The sequence below is a fragment of the Apostichopus japonicus genome, chromosome 1 (genome assembly GCF_037975245.1).
Source record: "Apostichopus japonicus isolate 1M-3 chromosome 1, ASM3797524v1, whole genome shotgun sequence".
Taxonomy (NCBI): domain Eukaryota; kingdom Metazoa; phylum Echinodermata; class Holothuroidea; order Aspidochirotida; family Stichopodidae; genus Apostichopus; species Apostichopus japonicus.
Genome location: NC_092561.1, coordinates 4,687,481 through 4,711,800, shown reverse-complemented (window position 1 = coordinate 4,711,800; position 24,320 = coordinate 4,687,481). Strand labels below are relative to the sequence as shown.

Sequence of the window (24,320 nt, the reverse complement as noted above, 5' to 3'; positions counted from 1 at the left end):
TCAACATTATTAACATGTTCCTAGTAAAAAGTGCTTAAAAGTATAGTGAATTTTAAATATCTAAACCAAATGCTAAGGTTACCATCCGATGATATCCATTTACTTATATTTTCATTTAGAACCATATCGTAGGTAATACATTAATAGTATGTTATTGTTTAACGATGGTTTTGTGCAGTACTGATTGAAGGGATATTGGGTGACAGACGTATGTGACACTTGATACATAGAAAAAAAAACTATTCTCACTGTGAGTTGAACATCCCATATCTATGTCTTGTTTCTTAGTCCTTAAAAAAAGCTTTACTTTTACATCTGCTGGTTTAATTGTCCTTAAAACGTGATACTTTGGAATTTTTGCACGCTGTCAATGTTTCTCTTGTTAGAATTTCATGAAAACGAACGTTCAATGTTCAAGGTTCAATTATAATTTTCCATTGTAAAAAAAATCTGGGACTTCAGGTTACACATGTTTTATACTGTTAGACCCTCCATAGGGACCCGAGGCAACTAATTCCGTCTGTTGTGAAACCTTGAAATGCACTATCCCAGAGATAAGGCTACTAATCCGTTAAGCTGTGAGACCTTCCGGCCATGAGAACTACTAATCCCTTCTGCTGTGAGACCCTCCCTTGAGAGGCACCATCCTGGACCATGGGCTACCAATCCCTTGTGCTGTTAGACCCTCCCTTGAGATATACCAGTTGAGACCTTTGGGAACTTATCCCTTCTGTTTTGAGAGCCTCACTTGAGAGGTAGCATTCAGGACCTCATGCAACTATTACAAGCAGAGAGTTTTGTATTAATTGAAACACTAAAGAAGACTATAATGATGGTGGTACTTAATTTGATTTCTTTTTTGTCTTTTAAGAGCCGTGTCATTGCCAAATTTGGGGAGACCCTCATTACGTGACATTCGATGGCCTAAAATATGACTTTCAAGGTGATTGTGAATACACCCTAGTAACAACTTGTGACCATGGCGACTTACCAGAGTTTACAGTCTTTGGTAGGAATCGTAAGACAGTACCTTCAGCTCCAGTATCATACCTACGACAAGTGAAATTACAGTACAAAGACAATGAATATGAACTCTACAGCAGTGGTGCATTGACAGTTAATGGAGTTGCAACAGCACTACCCATCACAACCGGAGGTACAGACTATGTGACAATAACATACTTACCACCTGGTAAAATAGTAAGTCAAACAAGTTTTACTTAAATGTCACTCCACTTTCCATTATTGTTTAAAGTTTACTATAATTCTTTTTGTCTTTGTAACTGAGGGCCTCGAGAAGATAAGCTCTGGCGTACCGAGTCACCCTCAAGTAAATAAAGCTTAAATGAATAAATAACTGGACGGAGAGACGGACTGGCAGACGGACGGATAGACGGACGGACAAGAGTGCAATGCTTCACATCAAACTGCAAATAGCATTCACAACTTACTAACCACTAAGTTTTAATTTTAAATGATGACAAGAAAGCTTGACATTTTGAAATGATTGTCAATTTGGAAAAACAATTCTGGGTGACATTATTGATTAATACCTACAACGTAATGTTCGTTTTATGGCAGAATCTAGGCGGGTGCCTCTACAGCTTAATCAGTTGCAATTTTCTTTTGAATTTTTCACACATGTTTGCTAAATTTGGTTACCAATGCTGTATGCTGCTGTAACTATTGGAATGGATTTCAAATGTTTTATCATTGAGAAAGGATCACAGTAATAGACCCTATTAAACATTTATGTTAGCTTTGCTAAAACAAAAAGTGTAATATTTAATATTATTATTATAGTACTCATTCAAGTTCAGGCTGATCAGGTAGATGGCATTGCAAGAACCAAATTGTTCATTTGCCTATAGTTGAGTGTTAATTGGTATTTACAATGTACGATGGGCTATTAGAGTGAATCGAATCTAAAACTGAGAAATCTGTTATGATATAAATTCTCATATCAATGTTTAATGGTATCAGTAAACATAATGTCCATACACTGGTTTAATCAAATAAGAAGATACCTATGTAATAAAGAAATAGTCACATGAGCCATGTATCATACACTCTCACAAATCATCCACAGATGTTGATCACACACTTTGGTCTGAAGTTGGTCTTTACCTATGCTAGCGCTGGTCTAACTGTTCAAGTGGATTCTGCCTACTACGAGCATCTCTGTGGATTGTGTGGTACCTGTAACCAGGATCGAACTGATGAGTTTGTCCTGCCATCAGGGGAACTGGTAAATAACATTTTGTTGTTGTGGTAGTGTGTAGCTATACCTTGGTGAGGTATTTAAAACCAGTGTGTTCTAATGATGTTCAGATAAGAACAAGGTAATTGATAAACAAACTTGTTTACTTCAAAACCAACCTCTCTGTAGAGAAGTAAAGGCAATAGGTTATGAAGGCTGATTGACGGACCTGGACTACATCCTGAGATCGTTATATGGATTAAACCATTGTGTAAATGTGTGTCAGTTATATAGATAAACGTCCATGATGGTCAAGCCTGTCCATAGAAAAACGGTCCTCTAATTCAGTGTATTATATCAGTGATCAAGCCAAAATTTTCCTCACACACAGGAACGTAGTGCTGGCCATTAGAGCACTAGTGTTTACAATCATACCGGTGACTGGTCAATAAATTAGGTGCGCTCAAGGATGAATCTTAATGGCAGTATTTGGGTTAGTTTATGCTATCAAGTAAAATTTATTAATGCTTGAGTGAATTTGAGGAGTAATGTACAGGCATGATGGCTCTAAAGCAGGGGTTCCCTTACTGGGTGCATGAACCCCCAGGGGTGCGTGAGTCTATCCCAGGGGCTTCGTGATACGTTTCTGAAAGTCAAAACTAGAGTACTTTTTGTTGAACTAATATCTGATATATCATATAATTTAGTAATGTACAAAAGTTGTACCTATAATAATGACTCAGATCGTGTCTCGAAAAGTTGGGGGTTCGTAGACAACTCTAACATCCACAGGGGGTTCGTGGGGAGGATAAAGTTAAGGAAACCCTGCTCTAAGGGCTGGTTCCTTCTTCTGTGTGGAGACAAATTTGGCTTGACCATTGTGCGTTTAATCATGAATTTGTGCAGAGGAGCATATAGTAAGGCTAACATTAGAAATTCGAGTAGATATTCAATTCAGGACTGCAAAGGTACTTGCTTTATGCAGGGAAGATGGTATTGAAGGTACTTGTTGACCAGTAGGAGTGCTGTACCATGTATATATTGGGGTATAGAGATACCATTCACATGGTGTGCATTCTATCTTAGTATCAAGGTATTTGTTGACCAATGGGGAGTGCTGTACTATTGAGGTACAGAGATACCATCCACACAGTGTACAGGGGAAAATGTGGAAACCCGTGGGTTTTCAAAATATTTAAAAAAGCTTTCGTTACTGCTATGAAAAATCTGAGATCAATTTTCAAAGGTAATACTTGATGGCAGACACAGATAACTTGTAAAATCCTGTTTCCTGTAGCTTCTTTACACATTTCATGCCCTGGATTTCTTGCCAGAGTTTGCCACAGATCCCTGTGTCAACTTGTGTCCTGGAGTCTCCATCATATTTTCTGAGAAAAAAACAAAACCATGTGGTTATGCAAGGCATCTTGAATGGTCAAATACATTTTAAAAGCACAGCTAAATGTTCTTCTGAACATTTCAGGTTATCATGTACAAAGAAATGCACATGACGAGAATTGCTATGTCTAACGACTTTTTCATTTTTTAGTCTGCGTCTGCCTCAACATTTGGCAATGCTTGGGCTGTTGGAGAAGGGGAATGTGTCCCAGATCCCGGAACCGATCCATGTGCTGAAGATTCAGACATGAAACAAGAAGCTGAAGATGACTGCTTTATTCTGGAAGTTGATGGTAAATCATTCTATATTTTCAAATTGTTACTTTGTTAGTACGTGATTATGAATTGTCAAGAACTCTGTAGCTGGACGACATACATTTATCTTGGTGTGAATCAAACCGGGGACCTTATGATTGGAATTAAGGCATCGGCGTTAACCACTGAGCTACAACACTCCTTATAGATGGTCTTCTTTCAGTGTTTTGGAGATTTTTAATCACAATCCCAATACAACTTTAAAGGTCATCATTATTATTTATTTAAAATTATATGCTATAGAGTCATATAATGGTCAACCATGCAATATAAATTTCAACGATTAATTTTAATGCCAGCTCATGCAGCCTCTAGCACTATTTATTCATGCTGATGAAACTTGAAGTCGACTTATTAAGCAATCCCTAAATGTCGTGGAATATTCAACTGCCACTTTAGCACTATTTACCCATGTGATGATACTACAGTGTAATTAACTATATTCTAGCAATATACCATCTCTAGGTCTATTTTTTTAGGACAAGAACTGCAGGAAAATACTTTTAAAAAACCTCTAACAGTTTTAATCATAAACTAACATTGTGAGCAAGTTCTGATGACCTTAAGATGTACCTTCAATATTTTAAGGATGTACTGTACCACCTCCCTTGTCAACCAGTAGTGAACTGCATTGATCCCAACCCTTGTTAAGATATAGTTATAGGTATGGAATTGGAATATTGTTCAATGTATCATGAAGTGGGAGAGTTTAAACTTGTAATGTAATTATAGTCATTGGTCAATAAGCAACATACAAGTGCTGAATTCATAGGGCTCTGTTAATTTAAGAAAAGGACAAACATTTTCTTCGTTTTAAGAGAGGAACCACCAGCATGAGTTTTCAAAAGGATGTTGATTGAACTCTCTGTAATTTTGACTTAGAGTGCGCTGTTGGTGGATGTGACTTAGAGTGCGTTGGATGAATGTGACTCTGAGCGCGCTTTCGGTTGATGTGACTTAGAGCGCGCTGGATGAATGTGATTCTGAGTGTGCTAGCTACTGGTGGATGTGACTCTGAGTACGCTGCTATTAGATGTGACAATCTGATTGAACTTGATGAATATATGCTTTTCTTCTCCGTGTAGGACCATTCAGAAGTTGTCATTTATTTGTTGATCCAACTCCTTTTTATGACTCCTGTGTATTTGACCTGTGTGTGACTGAAGACAAAGGCCTATTCTGTCCTGCACTTTATGCCTATGCAGAGGCTTGTCGTACTGCCGGAGGAAATCCTGGCCAGTGGTGGGAACAGATTACAGAGTGTTGTGAGTCAAACTCCATCTTTTCTTTCCCTCCCATAACTAATCAGAACAAAACATTTCTTGATAAATATTTGTGCTTGGGAGATTTCATATAAAAAAATGTGATCTTGTAAGCAAGTGCTGCAAATTTTTGCTTTGTCTAAATCACGTCATTAGATTTGGAGAACATGATAAATTATTTACAGAAATTATTTCTATGAGGCTTACAGACGTTGAAAACTTACCAAGGCATTACTGCTAGGCTATGCCAGATTTTGGCAAAAACATGAAATTGTTCAGAAACACATATTTTACAAAACTTTTCAATGTTAAGATTGGTTTACAATAGCCAGGAGCTGAGATGGATTGGCCTGAAGTTTTTGAAAAGTTATTGTACACTTGGTCTCATACCTGCTTAATTCACAGCTCAGATATCCTAATGCACTATACAAACCCGGTGCATTTTGAAAAACAAACAAATGCAAACCAGTGCATTGTGCTATCAAGTAGACTGCTTTTTCTCATGTATACCACATTAATACGTCTCTAAGTTACTTTATGTTAAGCATGCAAAATGGCGAACTTGCCAATAGTTAAAACCTCAACCATTTATGAACTTCATGTATAATTTTAGCTGTAGTTGTGATATGTGCATGATGACGGTGGTATTGAGCATTCAGACTTCAGAGATGATGTAATTTCTTTTGAAAAGCAAAGGGTGTATGCCAAATTAGTGGGGAAAAAGAGAAGAAAAACGGTTCTGTTGAATCGCATATCATGGGGAGATTCTACATATATTACCTATGAGCAAGCTGTGTTAACTCCACATTGAATGTTCTCAATAGCTGCACCTTGCCCTGTTGATATGGTGTACACTGCCTCAGGGCCTGCTTGCCCACCTACATGTGCTAGAAGAGAAAATCCAGTGACTTGTGATGATATTGAAGATGTGGAGACCTGTGTCTGTCCTGAAGGGAAGATTCTTGACGGAGACAAATGTGTCTTACCACGAGAATGTGGGTGTGATACTCCAGAAGGCAGATATATTTCGGTAAGCTTCATTTTCGTTAATCCATTAGCAGATCTGTATTCTCTCTTCCTTATATTTTTGTAATTCACTGTACTGTGTCAGGAGAGTGCTGTAACATGGAATCCTGATGCAGGTGAGCGCTGTAATTACCTCATATATACATGGAAATCTAGTCAGGAGAGTGCTGTAACTATCTTACACATGGAATCCTGGTCAGGTGAGAATTGTAACAGCTACCTTACACATGGAATCCTGATCAGGTGAGTATTGTAACAGCTACCTTACACATGGAATCCTGGTCAGGTGAGTGTTGTAACTACCTTACACATGGACTCCTGGTCAGGTGAGTGTTGTAACTACCTTACACATGGAATCCTGGTCAGGTGAGTATTGTAACTACCTTACACATGGAATCCTGGTCAGGTGAGTGTTGTAACTACCTTACACATGGAATCCTGGTCAGGTGAGTATTGTAACTACCTAACACATGGAATCCTGGCCAGGTGAGTGATGTAACTACCTAACACATGGATTCCTGGTCAGGTGAGTATTGTAACTACCTTATACATGGAATCCTGGTCAGGTGAGTATTGTAACTACCTTACACATGGAATCCTGGTCAGGTGAGTGTTGTAACAGCTACCTTACACAGGCAATTTCTGCAATGGAAAATTGTGTGGCTGAAGCACGTCGCTGGTTTTTAACGAATAATCTTAAACTAAATGATACAAAAACTGAATTGATAGTCATAGGTTCAAAGCAACAATTGGCTAAACTTCCTGATTTTTCTTTTCAAGTGGGGGCGGCAACAATTCATACAGTTGATAAGGTTCGTAATTTGGGTATTATTTTTGATAAAAGTCTTTCACTTGACTTACATGTTGCAAATGTGTGTAGAAAAGCAAATTTTAGTATTCATAAGCTTTGGCATATTCGTAGTTACTTGGATGATACCTCATGTAAATCACTTGTTCATGCATTTGTTACGTCACACATAGATTACTGCAATTCATTATACTGTAACTTACCTTCACATCTCATAGATAAACTTCAGAAAATCCAAAATGCTGCAGCCAGACTTGTAACGGGTACTTCCAAATATGATCATATAAAACCCGTCCTACATAACTTGCATTGGCTTCCAGTTAGAGAAAGAATATCTTATAAGATTTTATTACTCACTTTTAAATGTATTTACAATATTGCACCGCAGTACCTTTGTGATTTAATTTCTCTTTACACTCCCTCTAGACCGTTGCGTTCCTCGTCCCGTCTGCTTTTAACTGTTCCTAACATAAGAACTGCAAAATTTGGACCGAGATCTTTTAGCTATGCTTCGCCAGTTTTATGGAATTCACTCCCTGAGGTTTTAAGAAAAATTGAAAGTTTTACCCTGTTTAAATCCAAACTTAAGACTCATTTATACTGCAATGCTTATAATATCTGAATTCATTTTATGTATTATTATTTCGTTAATTGTTTTCTTGTTATATATTTGTTTTACTGTTTATCATGTAATTATTATATTCTTTTATCCACTTTTTTATTAACTTAATTTAACTTGATTTTTTTGTTTTTTATTTCTACTTATTTTTGTTTTATTCTTCATCATGTAAAGCGCATTTGAATATACATATGTTATAGTATTTGCGCTATATAAGGATCCATAATAATAATAAATAATAATAATAATTACACATGGAATCCTGGTCAGGTGAGTGTTGTAATTATCTAACACATGGATTCCTGGTCAGGAGAGTGTTGTAAATACCTTACACATGGAATCCTGGTCAGGTGAGTGTTGTAACTACCTTACACATGGAATCCTGGTCAGGTGAGTGATGTTACTTTGATCCTTACACATGTAATCCAGATCAGGTGAGTGTTGTAACTACCTTATACACATATGAACTCCTGGTCAGGTGAGTGTTGTAAATACCTTACACATGGAATCCTGGTCAGGTGAGTCTTGTAATTACCTTACCCATGAAATCCTGGTCAGGTGAGTGTTGTAGTTGTATCTTACACATATAATCCTGATGAGGGAAGTGCATGCTGTTAATACATTACACATGGATTCCTGATCACTTGACTTTAATAACTAATTGCCTAGCTATCAATGGAATATTGATCATCATTACGCAGATCTTGCCTATAAGAAAATCCATCCTAGATGTATGTATGTAATTTAAATCCTCCTGCAAGCAGGGACTCGTGAAGAAGCCAACGTTTGTAAGCATACTGTAGGGCTTGATACGTCTGTAAGCATACTGCAGGTCTTGATATGTTTGTAAGCATATTGTCTGGCTTGAAGGGTTTGAAAGCGTACTCTAGGAATCAGCTATTTTCTATAGGCCTAAGACACTAAAAGAAAAGTTACTGGATTCCTCAAGTGATAAATCTGCTACATAGTGTCAGTACTGCATATAGTCATTGAACTATTACTACTTGAGGATGTATGTGTGTATGTATTCTAGATCCCCCTGCGAGCAGGAACTCGCAAAGAAGTCTCATTGGCTTATAAAAGCTGCAAGCTGACCGAAGTCAGTCTCTTACATTCATATTCAACGTCCATGATTATGAATTGTGAATTGTCAACAACTCTGTAACTGGACTACGTACATTAATCTTGGAGTGACTCGACTCACTTGGAACCTTATGATCGGAAGGCACCGGCGTTAAACACTGAGCTAAAACTCCTATACTCTACACCTATACCCTGTGCCCCACTTTTTCCTTAAAAGTAATGAGCTATTGGTTGGGTAGGTCGGGTAGGGTATCCCATTTTGTTCGAAAAAATTGGGGTATCTAGGGCAAATTTTCTTAAAGGCAAGATCTGGGTAATGTTTAAATTTCATGTAACTCTAATTTAATTACCACAAGGGAATTTAAGTTAGCTATCGAGGTAGATCAAAAAGAGATTGTGGCTTTGAGTATTACAGTAAAAGAAGACATTCTTTTACAATAACATCAAATAAGGGTTTGAGAGTACGCATCTATTTTTCAACCTTAGCCTGGCTCTGTCTATGTCAAGGAGGACTGCTCACAACGATGTACTTGCATCCTAGGGGAGTTACAATGTGAAGACTACCAATGTGCTCCGGAGGCTTCATGTGAAATCAAATCTGGCAAAAGAGCCTGCTTCTGTTCTGCTGGGTATGATGGTAACGGTCAGGAGTGCCATCTTGGTAAGGGAAGATGTTTACTATAAATCCATTGCTTTTTGGAAAAACTATGTGTTTAATTAAATGAAGGATGTTACTTCTCAACAAGATATTTGAAATGACAAAAAAAAAACTTAGTCCATGTCATGGTAGCTTAATAACATTACACTTGTGTGGCATTCCATAGCATGATTGAAGCTTACCTAATTCACCTGTTCGGCAATCTGTAGCATAAGGCTCTTATACTTTACTTTTGTGGCAATCCATGGTTGGAAATGCTTGGCATGTAGCTTTAATTTCACTTTTGTGGCAATCCATGGCAGTTAGCATTTCACCATTCACTTGTGTGTCAATCCATGGCGTTGAGCTCATTACTGTTCACTTGCGTGGCAATCCATGGCATGTAACTTACCTTTATTTGTATGGCGGTCCAAATGGTGGTGCTTATATTTTACTTGTGTGACCATCGACATAGCTATTATACTTACATAATGATTGCAATTTATAGTATGTTCTTAATCTTTCACATGTATGATACTTTGGTTCACTGGATTTTGTGGCATGGCAAGTATCTTTAACACATTCACTTCTGTGAAAAAGCAATGTATAAAATAAGTTTCACTTACATGCCATTCAATGGCATAGAGTTTTCATTTCACTAGTGTCATTCTATGCACTTTAACAATTAGCTCAATTTGGATCTTGCATTATTTGTGCATTCTGGCAGGTAACTGCATGACTTATTTTCAAATTTTGGTTCTGGTCTCAGTGGGTGTTTTTTCCAAAATTACAAACATGGTGATGAGTAAAATTTTACTCTCTTATTGATTTGGAAAATACTTTTTAGCATATGAAGTCAATATAAACTAGCCAGAGAATCAATCTGTTTTCCATAATGTAGTGATGTTTTAATTGTCATTATTGTGGGTTTTTTCTAGCTGATTGTGAATGTTTCCTTTGGACACACCATCACATTCGTACTTTTGATGATGTCAGCTTCTCACCTCATGATGATGCCGATTGTCAGTACAAACTTCTCACCAATCGTGAAGAAGGAATAGATCCATTCCTTCTAACTGGATTCTTGTCAGCTACTTCAACTTCAATTATCGAATTAGACTTATCAGGGACCAGGTACAGACTGCGGGCAGATCGGGTTTTAGTGGTCGATGATGTTGCCATGGCGAGGTCTTATGAAGATGACTCAGTTACGCTGATATATCTCCCAGACGGAAGCTCGGTAAGTGTATGATTACATGTAACTATAGTTACAGACTAATTTAACGTTAGTCCGTGGCAATATTGACTAGCTTATTTTTTCAGTGTAGATGATTGTAATTGGGATGTTAGATTATGTGAATTTCTTCCCTTCTTATCTGCCAGATATGAGAGTATAAACACAAAGTAGAACTTAGTGTAGTAGGACATCAATTTGAAACAGTTTTCAGGTAGATGTTATCAACACATCATTCTTGACTTCAGTGATTTCACTAGAGGTTGAGGTGTTCAAGCTTTTAGTTTAACTTTTTACACTCTGTGGACTTTTATACATGATGCAACCAGTCAGACTGATATAGGATGTCATTATTGAAATTTAATCAGGATTAAAAAAATATATATTGTTTCTAACTCTGGAATATGTCCTTTGTTGACATATATCATGGAGTTTTCAAATATTAAGACTTGGCATATGGCCTTTTGTTGTAACATTTAAGCCATGCAGTGTGTTTTAGTGTAAACACAGTAACTATTACCTCCGCAATGAGCACACAGGCATTTTTCTAATAAGCATTGTAAGTTTATCTTACTGTAATTGGTGTCTTCAACTATGTTGTATAATCTTAATCATAGTATTGTTATGATTCTGTAAAAATAGTGAAGATAATTCAGAGCTCAAGTATGTCTTCTTTAGAAAATAATTTGAAGTATCTCTACCAGTGTATGGAAGTTGCTTTAAAGGTAGTCAGTATAGGCCCCAAATAATAGCACGCTATAAATGGCTTGAAGTTTTCAAAAAGTACTTCCCTGGAGGTCTTAACTCTCCAATTGTTCTCAAACAATTTTTAAGGAACACACAAGATGACTAAATGTCCCAGTGAGGAAAATTACTTCGAAGGTTGTAATAAAAAAGTTTAAGAATTTGGACCAAAGGTGACCATATATTTGTATATCTACCGTATTTGGGGCAATACAGTATACCTTTAATGTCATTATTGATGTGTCAGCTGGGCGTATGGGTTATTATGCAATTGCTGACTACAATATACCTGACCGTCTGAGCAATTTGTGTTCTAGTTTTAATTGATATTAATTTTTATCCTGCAGATTCTCACCACAGCCTTTGGTATTTCTATATATTTTGGTCAAGGCAGTGTGGCATCCATTAAGGTGCCTTCAGCTCTCAGGGAGCAGGTTTACGGAATGTGTGGTACCTGCAATGCTAATGGAGAAGACGACTTTACCCTGCCAGATGGTTCTCAGGTAGCTAAGAAAACAAATATTTGCATCCTGTGTAACCTCTAAAATTAAGTTGATATGGATGTTTTTGACGTTGTGGGTTTTTTTCTTTGGGGGGGGGGGGGGAGGTGGTTAAGGAGGGGTCATAGACATTTTACTTATAGTAACAACTTGAAAGTAACCATGTTATGCGATGTGCCCAGTTATATGTAATATTGTATTGTCCTATGATAGTAAACTATCATGTAACATTTTTGGATCAAATCCAGAGCTGGCATAGTTTGGGTAAACTTTCTAAGTCTGTAATGAGCTAAGAGATGCACAGTTTTCATACTGGCACCAGACAGTAAGGAAAGGATCATTTGTGTCATTTACAATACTAGGCCCACTTCCAACTCTTTCTTTAAATTATTTACTGCAACAGTGTTCATAGGTGTCATATCAGCCATCTTCACTTCTTTCTCCCAGGCAACGGATGCTGTTGGTTTTGTCGCTGGATGGAGCATCGGTGAATGTGACGGGACCCCTGATGCTGATCCATGTAATGATGATGATTCTGAGGCTAGAGATCAATGTTATAGTCTTATTGATCCCAATGGTGAGTTAATCTGTAAATATTACTAGGCTATCTTTGAAGAACAGATAAGTTCCTTTTTCTAACTGCATGGTGGGTGGGACAGATGGATGAGAAGTGAGTTTGTATTCAATGCTCCTGTATACATTTATACAGATGAAACTATAGAAGGATATTTTAGTGAGATACCATAGGTTGGACTTAAAGTTCCTGCCATGATACTAGTCGAATATTCACACCTTAATAATTATGTGTTCCTAACTCTAGAGATAGTTGTGTGAACAAGATTGAATTGTCATTATGCCAGAAAATTGCAGACAGTGTCCCATTTTTGTTTGTCACTGTCATCCCTTCCTAAAAGCTACACAGTCTTCCTTCATAATCTGTGACTAGCTTGCTCTGTAGCGACATCAATAGCGTACACATTAAATACACCTATTTCAAATTTGCAAAATATGTATTTGGCTAAGGTTTCTCATGGTGATGTAACTAACTCAGTCTCCTGACATCAGATAAATTCAATAATTTTCACAAAGTTATAATATAAATAATATTTGCAATGAATCATACAATCATATTAAGGATTTGGTTCAAAAATGCAAATATGGTAGCCTACATTTTTGAGAAGTGAGCAAACTGCAGGTGATGAAGTTTACTAAAATCTTCTAATTCTAGATATCAGTACTTAAATATTGCACTACTATCAAAATTTCTTGGTGATAGAGGAAAAAGTTCGGATTGATTGATTTGGTGACTGGCATCAATTTGGGGGTGTGGGGAGGGGGGGGGGGGGGGTTGTGTGGATGTAAGCATGAGCTGTTACAGTTTCATATCGATACAAATGATTTCACAAACCATGATAACATATGAAATGAACCTCAATAGTAAATATAATTCTGCAACCTCTTGCGTCGTTTATGATCGACACATGACTTGTTAAAGATTTTTGACTTGTTAAAGATTTTGTTCAAACTGGAAGAGGAATATCAGACACTGAAATCTGTATGGCAAATGCTTTATTAATTACATGGACAAGTGTTACATGGTAACACTGTTACATGCTAACATTTTTACATGGACAAGTGTTGCATGGTAATGATGTTACTGTTACACGGTAACAGTATTACATGGACAAGTGTTACATGGTAACACTGTTACGTGGTAGCAGTGTTATACATGGACAAGTGTTGCATGGTTACACTGTAACTGTTACATGGTAACAGTATTACATGGACAAGTGTTACATATGTAACACTGTTACTGTTACATGGTAACAGTGTTACATGGACAGGTGTTACAAGGTAACACTGTTATTGCTACATGGTAACAGTATAACATGGACAAGTTTGACATGGACAAAGGGTTACTTGGTAACACTGTTAATGTTACAAATTTATTTGCATTTTTACCTGTACAAATATGTATCACAAGATTTGCTGCATACATTTATTTCAAAGGTGTGTTTGCTGCTTGTCATGATTTCATTCTACCTGATGTGCACTACAAGACTTGCATCGATGATTTCTGCTTGGATGAAGAGGTTCTTTGTGATAACATTGCATCCTATGCTTCTCAGTGTCTTGCAGCTGGAGGCCAGTTAAATAATTGGAGACAGACTATCCCAGCATGTGGTAAGACTAGCTTCTTACATTGAGGGCAATATAAATAGCTGCCCAAACAATCAATAAAACAATTACCAGTCCAACGAGGGCTTGATTAAAATTTGTTGATATGGTGCTGGGCTGGATAGGTACAGTAGTAGTTGGCATACTGTAGGGCTTGATAACTTTGTTAGCATATTCTGTAGGACTTGATACATTTGTAAGCATACTGTAGGGTTTGATCTGTTTGTAAGCATACTGTAGGGCTTGATATGTTTTAAAGCATACTGTAGGGCTTGAAAAGTTTGTTAGCATATTCTGTAGGGCTTGATAACGTTGTTAGCATATTCTGTAGGGCTTGATACATTTGTAAGCATACTGTAGGGTTTGATCTGTTTATAAGCATACTGTAGGGCTTGATACATTTGTAAGCATACTGTAGGGCTTGATACATTTGTTAGCATACTGTAGGGCTTGATCTGTTTGTAAGCATACTGTAGTGCTAGATACGTCTGTAAGCATACTGCAGGTAATTGGTATGTTTGTAAACATATTGTCGGGCTTGAAAGGTTTGAAAGCGTACTGTAGGAATCAGCAATTTTCTATAGGCCTAAGACACTAAAAGAAAAGTTATTGGTTTCCTCAAGTGATAAATCTGCTGCATAGTCATTTAACAATAACTACTTGAGGATCCATGTTTGTATGTATCTTAGATCCTCCTGCGAGCAGGAACTCGCGAAGAAGCCTCATTGGCCTATCAAAGCCGCAAGCTGACCGAAGTCAGTCTCTTACATTCATATTTAACGTCCATGATTATGAATTGTCAATTGTCAACAACTCTGTTACTGGACTACATACATTAATCTTGGAGTGACTCGAACCCAGGGATCTTATGATTGGAAGGCACCGGCGTTAATCATTGAGCTACCACTCCTTATTAGGTTTAGGATTAGTTCAAAACTAGTATGAAGTTTCATTAGAATGACACATAAGTTTGCTCGCTGGAACAAGAATCATGTCAGGAAATGGTTGGCCTGTTATCAGCTGATTACAACATTTTAGCCAAAAGAAGTAATTTTTAGAGAGTTACTCTTATGTACTTTAACTTCATTTATATCAGTTTAAAACAAGTGGAAAGTGATCCAAAGCTGCATGTTTATTACATTTCATAAGTGTGTAAAAGTAAGTTGGCCTGACGTTTCGATCATAGTAAGATCTTCTCAAAGGCTAAATGATAAGTAACAGTAACAGAAGGGACAAAAACACGCACAGAATACAGACAGGTTAAAGATCACGGTGAATACAAAGAGATATATGTAAAGGGATTAGTATAGACAAGGGATGGGGAGAAGAAAGAAACCAGCAGGGGAAGAAGAGAGGTAGAAGGACAAAGGGAGGATTATGGGAGGGGTAGGGAATAAACTGGAGAAGGACAAAAACAGAAAGGTTACATTTCATAAGTGAAATACATCTCTCGTCTCATTTCATGTCCGGTTTCTGGTAAGGAGCCCTGTGTCCTAGGAAAACAACATATTCATCATGTGCTCCAGCTATCCAATCAAGTTGCACAGACTTAGAAGCCAAGCAAACATCTATTCATACCTGCATTGAGACTTGTGTTTGTAACTTTGGTTCCGTTCTGAAAAGTGGAAAGTGTGTCAGAAAAAACCAATGTGATTGTTTCCTCGAGGGCTATGGAATACTAGAGGTAAGTTAACTTCTATGGAATATTAGAGGTAAGTAACTTCTATGGAATATTAGAGGTAAGTAAAATTCTATGGAATATTACTGGTAAGTAAACTTCTATGGAATATTAGAGGTAAATAAACTTCTATGGAATATTAGAGGTAAGGAACTTCTATGGAATATTAGAGGTAAGTAAAATTCTATGGAATATTAGAGTTATGTTAACTTCTATCGCATAAAGTTTAAGAATGTTTTAGTTGAAGTTTTAATTATATTAATCATGTTAAAGGCCCTAAGTTACACTGGCAGATGTTAAATAGATTTAAAGTATATTTTTTTTCTGTAAATATCTTTGTTTTCCTTAATTTGATATCAATAATTTAGGAAAGTAACAGCAGCAGGGAACAGCAGAGTGACATAATGTCCTCTGACCAATTGAGCTTAAAATATCTTTGTGTTTCTTAATTATATATTAGTAATTTAGGAATGTTACAGCAGCAGGGAACAGAGTGCGTAAACAAGATTACACTAGTCAAACTAATTTAAAGTATTTATGGTTCGTCTACCCAGATGACATCACAAACCACCAACTGTGTTAATTTAATTAAACAATTCAAAATACACTACATTCAATGAACTACAGTATATCTTGAACAAGATATTAAATTTTGTTTGCAACTAACAGTGCGAAATATTAACATTATCTGCCCAGTTGGTCTAGGGGGCGAGAATGGTCAGTAGGGGCGCTTTCGACACTTTCTAAGCGGAGCGCCACCACAGGTTGGCGCGGAGCGTACAGAAATTTTTTGAGTAAAATACTCCCTAGAATGCCGGAAATGACCCTTTCCGGGCCTTGCTAATTTGCAGATAAACGAAGAATAAATAGGTGTCATCGCCATTTTGTCAGAAAATTACACCCAAAATATGTGACAAATTTCAAAAGGTATTTGAATGCGCAATAAAAAAAGTCAATAATCGCAAATAAGTAAAACGTTGTAAAAAGCTGAAAAGGGCGCCAGCAGTCCATTTGAGTCCGTCAGGGGGGCATCTGCCCCCTCTGACTGTACGGACACTCCGCCACTGTATCTGTCACCAGCATATCCCATCCCTTAAGAGTAGGATATATTGACTGCAATGATATACTAATGTAGCACATTGAGTCCACAGTTTTAAAGCAGAAGTAATTCTTTGAAATGGGCTATATTTTGTGGACAAGATTCTATCATCAAAACAAAAGCAAAAAAAATCAAGTTGGTAAGAGCTTTTCATAATTTTATTTGTGGACCATAGCCAATATGATACCAAAGAATTAAGGAAGCAATGTAGCCTTCAAAAAATATAACTTATGGATATGAGCAAAGATATTTATGTCTAGAATTGGACCAGTGACTTCTGGGTTACAATCCAGCACTCTATCGGCCGAGCTATCCAGCCCTTACCTTTTCTGTTATTTATTTACTTATGTCAGAATTAATTAGAGCATGTTTACCATATATCTGATGCCATTACCATTGCTGCAATAGCTCCTACATAACCATTAAGGGTTTAGTAGCATTCCTTTCAAGTATACTATAGTATGTTATAACCTCCAATATATTTACCTACTCATGCATTATGCATGATGCATTGTGCATCATGCATTATGCATCAGTAAGCAGTTTGCTAGCAGTTGTTTCTCTCTTCAATATCACAAAAACAGGAAGGTGCCTTCATTGTGGATGAGATATGCTCGGTGGAACAACAATGCATTAACAAAGAGATCCAAACCAACAGAGATTACAGCTGTTCTGAGCATGCTGTCTGTGGGGATAGGAACGGTGTACACAGGTGCCACTGTGGCGAGGGCTATGAAGGAGATGGACAGACGTGTGAATCCGTAAACAAGAAGGATTGCTATGAGCTGCTTCTCACGGGTAACACAGAGGATGGTATTTATACCATCTACCCCGATGGTTATCCAGGGGGAGCATTGGAGGTCTATTGTGACATGACAACAGATGGAGGTGGTTGGACAGTAAGTTTTGACGACCGAAATATTAGGCTACATGCTTTCTTAGTGTTCAATGACCGTCGATGCAACCACAGACTGCTTTGCCATACTTATGAGATATCCCTTCATATGGTGTTTGACATCCATCTGTCTGGTCATTACTCATGGCCCTGCTTGATAACTAGATGTATTATTATCAGTAGTGTTATAGCGTTCACCATCCATCGCTCTGGTCATTATGGCCCTGCTTGATAACTAGATGTATAATTATCAGTAGTGTCATAGCGTTCACCATCCATCGCTCTGGTCATTACACATTGCCCTGCTTGATAACTAGATGTATTATTATCAGTAGTGTTATAGCGTTCACCATCCATCGCTCTGGTCATTACTAATGGCCCTGCTTGATAACTAGATGTATCATAGTAGTGTCATAGCGTTCACCATCCATCTCTCTGGTCATTACTCATGGCCCTGCTTGATAACTAGATGTATAATTATCAGTAGTGTCATAGCGTTCACCATCCATCGCTCTGGTCATTACACATTGCCCTGCTTGATAACTAGATGTATTATTATCAGTAGTGTTATAGCGTTCACCATCCATCGCTCTGGTCATTACACATGGCCCTGCTTGATAACTAGATGTATTATCATGTATTATTATCAGTAGTGTTATAGCGTTCACCATCCATCGCTCTGGTCATTACACATTGCCCTGCTTGATAACTAGATGTATTATTATCAGTAGTGTTATAGCGTTCACCATCCATCGCTCTGGTCATTACACATTGCCCTGCTTGATAACTAGATGTATTATTATCAGTAGTGTCATAGCGTTCACCATCCATCGCTCTGGTCATTACACATTGCCCTGCTTGATAACTAGATGTATTATTATCAGTAGTGTTATAGCGTTCACCATCCATCGCTCTGGTCATTACTAATTGCCCTGCTTGATAACTAGATGTATTATTATCAGTAGTGTTATAGCGTTCACCATCCATCGCTCTGGTCATTACTAATTGCCCTGCTTGATAGGCTAGATGTATTATTATCAGTAGTGTCATAGCGTTCACCATCCATCGCTCTGGTCATTATACACATTGCCCTGCTTGATAACTAGATGTATAATTATCAGTAATGTTATAGCGTTCACCATCCATCGCTCTGGTCATTACTAATGGCCCTGCTTGATAACTAGATGTATTATTATCAGTAGTGTTATAGCGTTCATCATCCATCGCTCTGGTCATTACACATTGCCCTGCTTGATAGGCTAGATGTATAATTATTAGTAGTGTTATAGCGTTCACCATCCATCGCTCTGGTCATTACACATTGCCCTGCTTGATAACTAGATGTATTATTATCAGTAGTGTTATAGCGTTCATCATCCATCGCTCTGGTCATTATACACATTGCCCTGCTTGATAGGCTAGATGTATCATTATTAGTAGTGTCATAGCGTTCACCATCCACCGCTCTGGTCATTACACATTGCCCTGCTTGATAACTAGATGTATTATTATCAGTAGTGTTATAGCGTTCATCATCCATCGCTCTGGTCATTACACATTGCCCTGCTTGATAACTAGATGTATTATTATCAGTAGTGTTATAGCGTTCATCATCCATCGCTCTGGTCATTATACACATTGCCCTGCTTGATAACTAGATGTATTATTATCAGTAGTGTCATAGCGTTCACCATCCATCGCTCTGGTCAACACACATTGCCCTGCTTGATAACTAGATGTATTATTATCAGTAGTGTTATAGCGTTCATCATCCATCGCTCTGGTCATTATACACATTGCCCTGCTTGATAACTAGATGTATTATTATCAGTAGTGTTATAGCGTTCATCATCCATCGCTCTGGTCATTATACACATTGCCCTGCTTGATAACTAGATGTATTATTATCAGTAGTGTCATAGCGTTCACCATCCATCTCTAGCGGTTCTTATATTGCTTCATATCATTTTAGTTATCAATCCAGTCATAAATGTTTAGAGCTGCAACATTTCAGTTACTGTACACAATTTTTTTTTAAATGGAAATGGCCCACAGCTTGCTGTAAACTGTCATTACTTATTGACTTTTGGCACCAATAATTGTGTTCATTTAGTTAACCATACTTTGTTGACTTTGTTTTTTAATAACTTACAATATATTTAACGACACTACACTCATGTATTATGTAAATGGTCTGAAATATTGTAACCCTGTGTTAGAGGCCCTAACAATATCTTTTGCTACATAGACAAAGTTAATCTGTGACATAGTAACACCATGATTGTGGTAAGTTTCAAATTTGTTATTCATTCGAGTATATGATTTGGTAAAGTGTTGTCTGTCATTACTATGGAAAAACGCTGGACTATTCAGAGACTAGCTGGCAGAGAGAATGCATTTAAAAGTACATTTAACTCTCTAATCCATATATTAATCTTCACAGGTGATTCAGAATAGATGCGACTTGGACATTGACTTCTACCGTGGCTGGGAAGATTACAAGAATGGCTTTGGTGATTTAAATGGCGACTTCTGGTTGGGTAACGAGGCCATCCACTATTTAACTAAACAGAAAGAAAGCAGCATGACTGTTGAGTTCACGGATGACTTCACATCTGCGGAAGATTCAGTCCTTTACAGTCTTGTAACTGTGGGTTCAGAGGATGATAATTACAGACTCTTCTGGAATGGTTTTCACGGCGTGACTTACAGTACGTAGGATAATTACTCTTTCTGAATCTAGTATCATGTCTCTAACCCTTAAAGGCATTGAAGACTCGCCCCAAACTGCGCGTCGCCCTCTGAAAAAAAAGTTAACTTTCCATTTCTTGCAAGTGAAGTTTTCTTCTTCTTACTACCAAATGCAGACAGTAATGAAACATGATACCTTTTTATCTTTATCTGGACCTGAGATGTCCAGCGCTGCTATGTACACTGTGTTGTGGGTATTGACCGTAGCTGCATGTATTGACTGTACATACTTCTGTTACACCTCATTCGAAACTAGGTCAGATTACCAGCATCAGACGTTTCTTTTGGCGCGAGTTTTCACTCCCTTTAATTTAAAGCTAGGCTGTATAACATAAAGCTTGCTACGGTCGATATATCGACCATAGCAAGCTGTTTGTACTTTCTGGGATTGATGGTGGTGTCTAACACTTCTGTTACACCTCATTCAAAACTAGGTCAGATTACCAGCATCAGATGTTTCTTTTGGCGCGAGTCTTCACTCCCTTTAATTTAAAGCTAGGTTGTATAACATAAATATTACAATTCACCATTGTTAATGCACATAAGTAAGTGGGTAAAATAGATCTCTTCTAAGAGAGATTTTTGTTAGTGTTTCTAAAATTCTATATATGTGGATCATGCTCAGGGCGTCGCTATAGGGGGGGGGGGTGTGGAGGAGTGTCTCACCCCCCAATCTTGGTAAAAACTGAGTTGGAAAATTTGAGTGCGACAGTTAGAATTTCCGACTGTCGCACTCTAATTTTCACATATTCTTGTAATTTGTGAGTGACCTAAAATTTTCGGTCAAAATTGACCTTTAATCAGTCATATTTACCACATTTCCTTGTCACATTGAGAAATTGTATCTCGCGATCCTTATACTCCACCATACAAAACTTGATATGATTTTGAATACTCTAAAAAAAAATGCCTAATAGAACTACTATACAACGTTCGCCAGCTTCAATTCGGTTAATTTATATATTAATTTTGCTATTGGGTGGGTTGACCCTGTTCGCTAGCTTCAAGTTCATGATATGAATCGTCTCTATGCATCGACAAAACGCTCAATACTAATCTACGGAAGCTTAAAAGTGCCATCAACATAGGAAAAAGTTTGCCCCATAAGTTGACATTTTTCAGTAAATTGTTTAGATGACAAGATAAAATCTTATCAAAAATCAGATTTTTTTTTAAAATTTTTTCATGTGAGTGATAAATATCCCTAATTCCGCCCCCCCCCCATTAAGAAAATAATATAAGCGTGCTAGTAAAAAGCACTGTATTTTTTGGTAATTCACTATGTCGTCGAATATAATTTGTTGAAAATAAAAAGTTTTCCCCTTTGTAACAATAACATAGCTTTTGTAGTCTATGTAGCCTTCAAGCAGATTACTATACTCAGTTGCTTACTTGCTAAACCAGAGTGATTAATAATTTTGTGAAGTGAGGGCCAGTGGTACAAATGTATCGAAAAATAATTTTCCGCGGGCTACGCACGCGTTCAACGTGTTCACGTTGGAGAGTAGTACAAAAAGGGGGGGGGGGGCGGTACAAGGCAGCAGTCGGAATTTTCTGTCTCCAAAACCCATCCAGTTGGAATTTCAGCCACTACACCCCCCAATCATCAGGCCTTAGCTACGTCCCTGATCCTGCTATGCTGTGTATGTTATAGGTAGCCAAGTGTACTGGTATAGTTAAAGAGCAGTCACATCACAGCCTCCCTAGTTACTATTAATCCACTGCTAGTTTGATAAACATATATAATAATCATAAATATAATTTATATAGCGCTAAATTCAGCATTTCAAAGCGCTTTATAAAGTAAGAAAGACACAAAGGAAACCAAAGAAAAAAAAAACTAGGAATCAAACAGAAATGTTTTAAGTTGTCCCTTGAAAAATACAAAAGGAGGGAGTCTTCCAAAGAGAAGGTGCAGCGACAGAGAAGGCACGATCGCCGTCATGAGTGCGGGTATGTGGACCAGGAGTTAATTGCAAATGCGCATTCATGATAGCAAAGAGCGAAGCGTAACTGTAGATGACTGACGCAAAGGAGTCAGAATGTCAGTGATATACTGAGGGGCAAGCCCTTTGATGGATTTGTAGGTGAGAAATAGGATCTTAAACTGAATGCGCTGAGAGACGGGAAGCCAATGCAATGAAAGGAGTACACGAGTGATGTGATCAAAACTTTTTGAGAGAGACTAGGCGCACAGCAGCGTTCTGAATACTCTTAAGTAGAGAAGGACAGAAACATCAGCAACAAAATCATTCAAGTGTCATTCAGTTATTTGCATCAGAACTTACAAAATCTGAAGAAAAGTTTGATAGTATTTGTATGGTTGGAAGTGCATGACAATAAGTACCTTTGGAAGAGTACTGGCTTGTGTCTATACAGGTTCATAATTTAGGAGCTGGTTTGTGTGTGACGTCCATTGGTAACCCGATAAGCACAGTACCACACATTGAAGAGAATGATTCCTATCAGCAGGGAAGAATTGTAAACTCCAATAAACATGAAGTGTGGCATGGATTTAACATTTGGCATATTTTATGCTGTTTTGTTGAGTGATAAACCAATCTTTTTTCTTTTTTTTTCTAAAGGCATTCTTGTGAAACTTTTAGAATATTGTTTGCTTATATATTGCATTCTTTAGATTGCATTGCACGGAATCACAATTATGCATGGAAATGTAGAATCATGATAAATTAGTCCAACATTATCCAGGTCTAACACTGAGTGCTATCTTTCTTCCTCACACAGAGAATGGCTTGCTAAACCACAACAATGTGGAGTTTACAACCTTGGATCGTGACAATGATGGCAATCTAAATAATAACTGTGCAGTCACATCAAAGGGTGCATGGTGGTACCATAGTTGCTACTTCTCAAACTTGAATGGTGAATATCCTTCTAATATGTATTGGTTACCTTCCCTTGTGAAGAAATCACAGATGAAGCTACGGCCTGCTGATGTTGATATAGACCAACGAGAGGTGGTTCTTAGATAGAGTGACTTGATCTGTGCCAGTTAACATGTAGCCCTGATTTACAGATATTATAATAGTAGTGCCAGAAACTCAAGAATCAGAGACTAATACTTTATCATTATGAGAAGTGGATACTTACCATGCTTTTCTAATTTCCATTATTTAGTCTATAGTTTTACATAGTTAGTCTATTTCCAGGTTTTCTGAATCTCTTCAATACACGCAATAATAAACGCAATAAAGAACAAAAATAAATTGGCAAGCCGAACTGTTCTCTGTTAGTTTTTTTTTTATCTATTGAGTGACTCATGGTTTCTTGGTCTGTTAGTTCTTTTATCTATTGAGTGACCCATGGTTTCTTGGTGATGCACAGAGAAGCACAATTCATTTGACTTCTCAGATTAATTAACTACTATAAATTTCTGGATGCTTCTTCTTGGTGTTAACTTCTTAACGAGAAGACTTGTTGTCAAGTTTCATTTCTAATTATGAAGGAAATGTTTTCCAGTTTGCTCTACATATGATATGTTTCCAATACCTGTCCATCACTAGTTTTCATCTGAGCTTACAGACAACTTTCCATTGATTTTCATACCATGACCTCTTTCCTTCAACAAATGCGATGACATTCATAGCCCACACCTTTCCATACCCCTGTCATTTACGGTTTGCCCTTCAAAGAACACCTCAGCTACAAACAAATATCTAGTATTAGTTAATTTACTAGACGTTAACAGTAAATTGTGTACTCCTTAAATGGATATTTTTAAAGGCAGGCAAAGAAACACTGAAATATTCCACTTTGTTAATGAAAAGCTTACCTCGGTACCATGACTTGAGTATATATACTAATCTATGTTGATTCGCTAAACCAGTATTGTAGTAGGAGCTGCATGATGTCATCATCATCATTATCAAGTT

The 24,320-nt window shown here is 37.4% G+C and overlaps 1 protein-coding gene across 1 annotated transcript in view; it reads left to right on the top strand.

Moving 5' to 3' along the window:
* Nucleotides 1–23,668, top strand: part of LOC139961129 (IgGFc-binding protein-like) — an 88,995-nt gene extending 65,327 nt beyond the window's left edge. Inside the window, exons 39-52 of the mRNA XM_071960069.1 lie at nt 872–1,200; nt 2,090–2,248; nt 3,750–3,891; nt 4,999–5,178; nt 6,000–6,205; nt 9,198–9,372; nt 10,287–10,588; nt 11,674–11,829; nt 12,274–12,403; nt 13,837–14,010; nt 15,486–15,688; nt 17,366–17,680; nt 20,120–20,387; nt 23,173–23,668. Of these exons, the coding sequence (XP_071816170.1) occupies nt 872–1,200; nt 2,090–2,248; nt 3,750–3,891; nt 4,999–5,178; nt 6,000–6,205; nt 9,198–9,372; nt 10,287–10,588; nt 11,674–11,829; nt 12,274–12,403; nt 13,837–14,010; nt 15,486–15,688; nt 17,366–17,680; nt 20,120–20,387; nt 23,173–23,420 (2,987 nt within the window). The 3' untranslated portion in view covers nt 23,421–23,668. The remainder of the gene's footprint in view (nt 1–871; nt 1,201–2,089; nt 2,249–3,749; nt 3,892–4,998; nt 5,179–5,999; nt 6,206–9,197; nt 9,373–10,286; nt 10,589–11,673; nt 11,830–12,273; nt 12,404–13,836; nt 14,011–15,485; nt 15,689–17,365; nt 17,681–20,119; nt 20,388–23,172) is intronic.
* The last annotated feature ends 652 nt before the right edge of the window (nt 23,669–24,320 follow it).